The following is a 9,946-nucleotide window of genomic DNA, read 5'->3' on the forward strand; positions in this document are numbered from 1 at the left end:
CACCACCCAAGCACCATCGAGGGGAACCTGTCCACTTGGAGGGTCACCCATGAGCAAGTGTTCAAATTACTCCACAAAGGGGCTACACCCCTCCACACCTGACACTAGCTCGCCATTAGCTGTTAGGATAGTGCTCCTCTGGGTCACAGAGTTGGGACGTTTTTTTCAGGGCTCGGTAAGCAGGCCTGAGATCATTTGCATTAAAATGGCCCTCGACATCTTCGGCAATTCCCCTGACGTACCTCTCCTTATCCATTTTCATGAAAGCTCTAGTCCGCCAGTTCTGTTTCCTATATTGGTCCAGGTCCCCAGCCATTTTGGCAACATGGCCCAATTCTATACTCACCAGTGTCTTCCGCGACGCCGCACCACTTCTCGAGCTTGGGAGCCCTCCAATGCACACTACAGCAGCTTTCAGAGTTTCACAAACTGTGCGCTGCGACTATCCCATAAGTGCCTCGCGTAATTTTTATTGATAGGTATGTGTACTTGAGTTTATTGTTATTATTATCTTTATCATTATCATTGTTATTGTTATTATCTATTATTGTTATTAAGATTATTATTTATTAATATTATTATTATTGAGATTAGTGACAGAGGTGTGGAGGGCAGAGGTGGAAGGGCGACTAAGGATGAGATGGATGGATGGCGTAAGGCATTGGGAGGGAGGGGAGTGTCTGTTGAGGAAGGAGGGCAGGGGAGGAGACGGGGGATGGGGGTAAGTCGAGAGTGGTTGTGTGTGGATGATGCTGTGATACATGGAAGGGAGTGTGGGGGATGGGAGGGTGGGGGAGTATATGTGAATGATAATTTGACGCAGAACGAAGGCATTATCCCCCGTCTTCTCTTTTTCTGTACGAGGGGATGGAGAGGGGAGAGTCGCCGATTAAATGAAACTGCCTTTCTGTAGATGTGCTGTGTTTTGCTACATTGCTTCTGACCCAGGGTAGTGGGCAAGATGCAGAGATGACTTGTCATCCAGGAGGAGCCAAGAAAAGAGGGAGGGAGGGGTGGTGAATGGGAGATAAGTATGTGAGGATGAAATGGGTGGGAGTGGATTTATGCCTTTGATTTTGGCTACCTCCTTTGTAAGGGGGAAAAAGCTGTTGGTATATATATATATGTACTATTATAATTATTGTTATTATTCTTCTTATTATTATCATTCTTATTCTTCTTCTTCTTCTTCTTATTATTATTTTTGTTATTATTATTATTATTATTATTATTATTATTATCATTATCATTATCATTATCATCATTATTATTATTATTATTATTATTATTATTATTATTATTATTATTATTATTATTATTATTATTATTATTATTATTATTATTATTATTATTATTATTGTTGTTGTTGTTGTTGTTGTTGTTGTTGTTGTTGTTGTTGTTGTTGTTATTATTATTATCATCATTTATTGTTATTGTTATTATTATCTATTGTTATTGTTTTGTTGTTATTATTATTATTATTATTATCATTATTATTATTATTATTATTATTATTATTATTATTATTATTATTATTATTATTATTATTATTATTATTATTATTATTATTACTACTACTACTACTACTACTACTACTACTACTACTACTACTACTACTACTACTACTACTACTACTACTACTACTGCTGCTGCTGCTGCTGCTGCTACTACTACTACTACTACTACTCCAACACCCACATATACGTACTAATATTATGCCAAGTGTGTATTTCTGTGTCAGTGGAATAGATAGCAAACTTACACTGCACTGTGGAGTTGGTGCGCCGTCAAAGTCCAACATACAGTATGTCAATAGTGCGCCACAAATCAATGAAGTTTGAGAACTCTCACTCCCGTCATCACATTCGTGGATTCTTTAAGGTTTCTTAACCATTCTCATAACATGACCCCAAGCACCTCATTTTCACAACCTCTACATATTTTTTCTGTCTTTCATTTATCAACTAGGCTTCGCACTTAGACATGAAGGAGTTTCCCGCCATTTCTATCCATTTTGTCTTTCTGATGATTTGTCGATCCAGAATAGAAACTATAGTTGACGTAGTCCCATGAAACTACAGGTTCACTTCTGTAATATTTCTATTTATTTATCTATACATTTATTTGTTTAGTTATTCATTTATTTATTTATTCATTAAATTGATTGATTTATTTATCTATTCATTTATTTAGATTTGTTATCTATTAATTTTTCGTTAATTTATCTATGTATGTATTCATTTATCTAGTCCCCACTCATAGGTCCTTTTCTGACTCAAGATTTCTCAAGAAAGAAAGTTATGTTACTTGAGTAACTACACACCAACAAAATAATCTGAGTGGGAGTATAAGATTTTTTTTAATGTGCATCAGTACACGATGTTCTAAAGTAACAATAGCGTTTCACTGTACTCCTGTTCAAAGAATTGATTCACAGAAGTTAGTAGATACCTCAATATAAAATCGTTCAGCGTATAATTCATCACTTACAAGAAAAGACGCTGAGTAATATATATAACTGAGGATATATATGAAAGAAACAGAAAGCATGAGATTTTAGAGAAAAAAAAATCCATGCAGTAAGTCAGTCAGTCCATGAGTGTTCAGTGTAGCATCCTCTTCCCAAGCCACTCTGTCGCAACCAAATTTCACCGATGATTCGAAAGTGGTCTTAGGCATGAATTCACTTGTTTAGTTCACTCCGATGTCACTGAGGTTCCACATGATAATCATATTATGAACATCCTCAAATATCCTCTTGATATTGTTAGTATCCGTAGCGGTGGTGAAGTGGGTGTAGCACTCACGAAGTTTCTCTTCCTGCAGCAGGACAGTGAATCCAGGACTAAGTGACACCTTGCGGGCCTCACTCTTGGGGGGCGCTCGTGCAATATCCTGTTCAGATTAAACGAGAATTAATGTACCATTAGTATGTGAATAAGAATACAATAGAGACAAACTAATGGTGGGTTATTCCCACTTTCTAATGGATATCGTTTCATAATCAACCTGGGTTAACCTAACACATCCTTGATATGTTTTAATGCCTATTTATTGGCATTTGTGACAGCATTCAGTGAACAAAAATCCGTTTTACTCAAATTTCACATGAAATTAGTTTAATTCAAGCCTCAATGACATTTCCCTTAGAAGTACATACATGTACCAAAGGCTTTTTCCCCCTACACGGGGTGTAGCCAAAAAGAAAAAGGCATAGAAACCACTCCCACCCATTCCATTTCCTATATATTCCACTCCCCTCCACCCTCCTCCCTCCCTCTTATCTTGGCACCTCCTGGATGACGGGTCATCCCTTAGAAGTAATAGGACAAATTGGATCATAGGCCCCTAAAAATTCTGTAAGCCCAACCCTAGAGAGAAGGCGTTGCGTTGCAGATGCAACTTAAGTAAAATCGTTTGACGTCAGTCAAGAAGAAGAACTTATTCTGATGCCGCCAGCCACTTAGTTGGCTGAGGCAGAACGGGGCCAAGGGCTGCTGGCTTTGAGTGCCTTCACCCACGCTGTTAGGGACAAGAAACTCGCTGGACCATTTTATCTAGACGCATAAAGAAAATGTTTTCTCATATCAACCCCCCCCCCAAAAAAAAAATATATGATCCGCATGACGCCACGAACACACACAGACACACACACACACACACACACACACACACACACACACACACACACACACACATACACACACCCACACCCACACCCACCCACCCACCCACCCACACACACACACACACACACACACACACACACACACACACACACACACACACACACACACACACACACACACATTCACACGCGTGCGCGCACATACACACATGCGCGAGCACACAGGTACACACACACACACACACACACACACACACACACACACACACACACACACACACACATACACACAAACACATATGCGCGAGCAAACACAAGCGCACGCACGCAAACACACACACACACACACACACACACACACACACACACACACACACACACACACACACACACACACACACACACACACACACACACACACACATACACACACGCACACACACACACACACACGCACACACACACACACGCACACACACACACACACACACACACACACACACACACACACACACACACACACACACACACACACACACACACACACACACACACACACTTCAACGAACGGACGGCTTAGAAGACGTTCTGAAGAAAATTGAAGTTTTGTGGATCCCAACGCAAAGAGAAGTGCCTATTGTATTTACAGGGTGGGGGGGAAATTGCTCGTGGGGTAGTAGGAAAGTAGGGAAAGAGGAGAAGGAGGGATTACTGAGGGAAATGGAAGGAAATGAGGAAGGAGTAGACTTGGCCCAGGCAGACAGGCGAAAGGTAAACAAACGGCCCCCCGACGACGATGAAATGTCTAATAAAAATGTAAAGATTAGAAGTATAGATAAGAGCAATACAGTAGAAAGTGATGAGAATATTTTCCAGGGATTTAAAGAGGGTGGGGGGGGGACACAAACCCCCCCCCCCCCCCAACTGACAAGACTAGAAGAGAAGGTCGATAAGATGTTCGAGGACTAGGAGCGCAGGTTCGGTCATGTTAACAACATTCTACAAAGAGTTGAAATATTGGAAGAACTAGAGAAGGCGAACAAAAACTTAACTGATGAAATAGAAAACCTGAAAAGACAGTTAAAAGAAGTAAAGGTGGAGAATGAGGAATTGAAGAGGAATAGTAAAGAAAACAGAGAGGGATGGAAGTCGATAAAAGAAAACAGTAAAGTTGCATTTACTGATATAATTAAACAGCAAATGAGAGAACAAACTGAAGACTCAGTTATTAAAGTGATGAGACAGAAGGAGAATATAGTAAGAGACTTAGCTGACAAAAAGAAATGTATAATTATATTAGGAATGGAAGAGAAACATAACCCAGATAGAACCTCAAGAACCAATGAGGAAAATGAAAAAGTAAGCAGTTTACTAAAATTAGTTCAGGAAGATGAACCAGAAATTATTAAGGAAATTGAGGAAAAATTCAGGCTCGGAAAGTATAGTACAGATAAGACCAGACCAATTAAGATTAAATTCAGGTCACAAACGACGGCAGAGAATATCTTATCCAAAACAGGGAAACTAGCAACAAGTGAACAATATAAAAAGGTATGGATAAAAAGGGAAATGAATAAAGAGGAAAGAGAGGAAGAAAAGCAGAAAAGACTTGAAGCTAAGAAAAAAAACGAGAACAGAACGGAGTCAGAGAAAGAGAGATTCTATTGGAGAGTAGTGAATATGAAACTAAGGCAGTTCGACATACAAGAGAAAAACAAAAGGGAAACAGAGAACACAATGGAAGTGACAGAAAACTAAGAGTGTCTTACACAAATATAGATGGATTAATAACAGGATTGAATGAGCTGAATGATTATTTGAAAGAAAAAGAACCGGACATAATGGGAATTGTAGAAACAAAATTAAAAGGCCCACTACCACCCAACAGTATAGGACATAAAGCATATAATTATTGGATTAAAAACAGAGTGAAAAAGGAAGGGGGTGGAGTTATGTTCCTGACTAAGAAGGATATAAACGTGAAGGGTGTCATATATGGAAAGAATACAGTAGAGATGATTATGATAGAAGTGGAAGACAGAGATAAGAAGAGCAGAAAATTTGTGATCAATTATGTGCCTCCGAAAACAGCCTCATGGGAGGAGAGTGAACATAAAAGTATGTTAGAGGACACAAAGATAACATTAGATAAAATAATGGAAGATGGAGGAAGAATAGTTATAATGGGCGACTTTAATTGCAAAGAAATCTGCTGGGAAGAAATGACAGTAAAGGGTGGAGACGGCTCATGGGGAAACGCTCTACTTGAGATGATTACTGACCATACAATGACACAATGTATACAGGAGAACACCAGGTATAGAAATGAAGAAGAACCATCGAGACTAGACTTAATAATTACATCTGAACCTAGAATAGTGGACAAGATTGAATATAAAACACCAATAAGTAAAAGTGACCACATATTGATTGAACTGGAACTTAATGAAGAAAAATATATGAAAAGAAATGAGCAATATAGAAAAGGAAGAATGATGTATGAAAAAACAAACTTTGATAAAATAAGAGAATTCTTTCAACAAGAAAACTGGGAAGAAATATACAAAGAAGAAACAACAGTGGAAGAGAAATGGAATATTTTGACAAAAATTTACAAAAAAGGAGTGGAAAAGTATGTCCCAAGACAAAAACAAGAAAAAGAATATGTAAAATGCTGGTACAACAAAAGTTGTAGGGAGTTAAAAGACAAAAGAGACAAAGCCTGGACAAGATGGATAAAAGACAGAAGACCTGAAAAATGGAAAATATATACCGGTTATAGAAATGAATATGTACAAACGTGCAGAGAGGAAAAGAGAAAATATGAAAAAGATGTCATAGAAAAGTGTAAAGATCAACCAAAACTATTCTACAGATTTGTAAACAATAAACTGAAAAATAAACAAGACTTGGAGAAATTAAGACAAGAGGGAGTTGAATACACTGAGGAAGTAGAAATGGCGGAAATTATGAACAAACATTTTAAATCAGTGTTTACAAGGGAGAACATACAACCTGAAGAGATTGAATGGAAAGAGAAAGTCCCCCCTATGGAAGAAATAGAAGTAACAAAGAATGAAATATTGACACACTTGAGTAATCTTGATGTCAGAAAATCGCATGGACCAGATGATATAGCAAACTGGATTCTGAAAGAATGCAGGAATGAACTGGCAGACAAAATACATAGCATACTAAACAGTTCCTTGAAAGAAGGAAAAGTTCCAGAAGATTGGAAAAAAGCAAATATAGCACCTATATATAAAGGAGGAAATAAAGAAGAACCTACCAACTATAGACCAGTCTCTCTAACAAGTACAATAGCAAAAATTTGTGAAAGAATTATCAAAAGTAGATGGGTAAAATATTTAGAAAAAAAAACAAAGTGTTAAATCCAAGGCAATTTGGATTCAGACAAGGACGATCATGCGTCACCAATTTAATATGTTTCTATTCAAGGCTAATAGATATAATACAAGAAAGAGATGGATGGGCGGACTGTGCATTTCTAGACCTAAAGAAAGCTTTTGACAAAGTACCACATAAGAAGTTGCTTAAGAAATTAGAAACTGAAGGAGGACTACAGGGAAAACTACTAAATTGGATGGAAGACTTTTTGCAAGAAAGAAAAATGAGAGTAGTGATAAGAAACCAGTACTCAAAATGGGATGAAGTAATAAGCGGTGTTCCGCAAGGAACAGTTCTGGCCCCAATAATGTTTGCTATATATATTAATGATATGGATGAAGGAATTGAAAGCTATATGAGCTTCTTTGCAGATGATGCAAAACTACTGAAAAGAGTGAAAACTGAAGAAGATTGTGAATCACTACAGAGAGATCTAAATATAGTACAAGAATGGAGTAGGAAGTGGGAGATGGAGTTCAATACAAAAAAGTGTAGTATAATGGAATTTGGAAAAAGCAAAAACAGAATAACAGGATCATATAATTTGGGAGAAGAAGGAATAAAAAAAGTAGAAAATGAGAAGGACCTGGGAGTCATTGTTATGAATAATATGTCACCTGAGAAACATATAAATAAGATTTTTGGAGAAACTTATAATTTAATAAGAACAATCAAAGTTGCATTTACATACCTAGATGAAGAAATGGTGAAGAAAATCCTAATCACCCTGATAAGACCAAGATTGGAATATGCAGCAACGATATGGTCACCAAGTACAAAAAAATGTATAAAAAAAACTTGAAAGAATACAAAGAGCAATTACAAAACTGGCACCAACACTCTCAAAACTATCATATGAAGAGAGACTAGAAAAGCTTGAACTACAGACACTAGAGCAAAGAAGAGAGAGAGGAGATTTGATAGCTATTTACAGAATCATGAAAGGCATAGAAATTACTGACAGAGAGAATCTGATAAAATGGGATGACAGAAATACAAGAGGACACGGAAAGAAAATAAAAAAAGACAGCTATAGAAGAGACTTGAAAAAGAACAGCTTTCCTCACAGAGTAATAAACAGTTGGAACAAGTTAGATGAGAAAGTGGTGTGTGCAAAAACAATACATGAATTTAAAAATAGTTTAGATAAAATGAGATATGAAGACGGGACCTCACGAGCATAGCTCCCCTTCCCGTAAAATACAACTAGGTAAATACAACTAGGTAAATACACACACACACACACACACACACACACACACACACACACACACACACACACACACACACACACACACACACACACACACACACACACACAGAGGAGGAAACAGAGTTACCTCTATATTAAAGACCAATATTCTTGACCATTGCGATAACCAAAATGTGTGAAAAAGTAGTGATAGTAAGTTGGATGAAATATTTGGAGGAGAGAGTAATTTTGGTTGACAAATAATTAGGATTTAGAGAAGGAAAGTCCTGTGTATTCAACAGAACACAATTTCAATCGAGAATGGTAGACGTGTTGTTTGAGAGTGAGGGCTGAGTGGGTTGTGCATATCTGGATTTGGAAATGGTATTTGGCAAAGTGCAGCACAAAACACTGATGCAGAAGTTGAAAACGTACGAGGCACGTATGAGAACAGTAGTACATACATACAAATACCGAAGTCTTTTTCTCCCTTACACGGGGGGTAGCCAAAAAGAAAAAGGCATAGAAACCACTCCCACCCATTCCATTCCCTACATACTCCACTCCCCTCCACCCTCCTCCCTCCCTCCTATGTTGGCACCTCCTGGATGACGGGTCATCCCTCCATCCTGTCCACTGCCCTGGGTCAGAAGCAGTGTCGCAAGACAGCACATCCACAACAAGGCCACTTCATAAATTCGGCGACCCCCCCTCTCCATCCCCTTATGCAGAAAGAGAGAAGACAGGGAGAAATCCCTTCGGGCTGCTACAAGCGTAGTGTCGTCAGCAAACAACAACTGGCTTATTTCCCAACTTTCTCTATTTTCTTTAACAATCTCCAACCCCTGACCCACTATCCTTGTATTCACCTCTCGCACCACCCCATCCATTTATAGATTGAACACTTTGGCTATTGCATTCCAATATAAACATTTCATTTCCATCACATTGACTGTAATGTATTTGCACATGCAGTTTTACATTTTACTTGTGATAACCAATACTTTTTTTATGCATGCGGACGAAGTAGTCTTATGAGCGCCCCGGATAGTTTTTGTAAATACATCTTAAAGACAAAGGATTCCCCTGCTTTGACTTGTGAGAGACGAATATCTTAGTCGCAAAATTATTAGCAGTTATTATTTCTAGCTTCCTCTATGATAGAAACTAAAGGAAGTGAAGAGTTTGAAGTATTTAGGGTTCCAAGTAGCAGGGAATGAATGAAAGCATAGGGGGGTGGAGGTAAATTATAGAATAAAGAAAGCAAGCTAGCTTCTTTAGGAGAATAAGAAACGCCATGAGAAATAGATATTTGAGGATGAACGTAAACAGAATGTTGTAAAATGGGATGCTTCAGTCTACGAGTCTGTATGGGGCATAGACATAGTGAACCCATCCTCTGACAGTTTGTCTTACATTCACTCCTGACCTATTAACCGAGCCCGAATGAACTGATTAAGTGAGGAGGAAATATTGATAGCCCTACTCATATTTTAAATACTTTTCCCACTTTTACTGGACCATTTCAAGTATAATCACAGTCAAGACAAATATATTTGTCAGTGGTTCCTGTCTGTTTTAATAAAATATTAGTTCAACTCGAATAATAAACAATATTCAACTCACAAGGAACTTGTCTCGAATGAAGCAGCGCACCTTCTGATATTCCAAGGGCTCGTCATCATCTTGATCTGAAATCAATAAAGTGGATATTTTTT

General features: G+C 38.0%; 1 protein-coding gene across 1 annotated transcript in view; it reads right to left on the reverse strand.

The window, feature by feature from the left end:
* Positions 1-1,876: 1,876 nt before the first annotated feature.
* Positions 1,877-9,946, reverse strand: part of LOC143032749 (guanine nucleotide-binding protein G(f) subunit alpha-like) — a 59,631-nt gene continuing 51,561 nt past the window's right edge. The window contains exons 8-9 of the mRNA XM_076197723.1: positions 9,855-9,919; positions 1,877-2,895 (exon numbers count right to left, since the gene is read on the reverse strand). Of these exons, the coding sequence (XP_076053838.1) occupies positions 2,692-2,895; positions 9,855-9,919 (269 nt within the window). The 3' untranslated portion in view covers positions 1,877-2,691. The remainder of the gene's footprint in view (positions 2,896-9,854; positions 9,920-9,946) is intronic.

The sequence above is a fragment of the Oratosquilla oratoria genome, chromosome 1 (assembly GCF_046742065.1).
Source record: "Oratosquilla oratoria isolate Oo_2021 chromosome 1, ASM4674206v1, whole genome shotgun sequence".
NCBI classification, from domain to species: Eukaryota; Metazoa; Arthropoda; class Malacostraca; order Stomatopoda; family Squillidae; genus Oratosquilla; species Oratosquilla oratoria.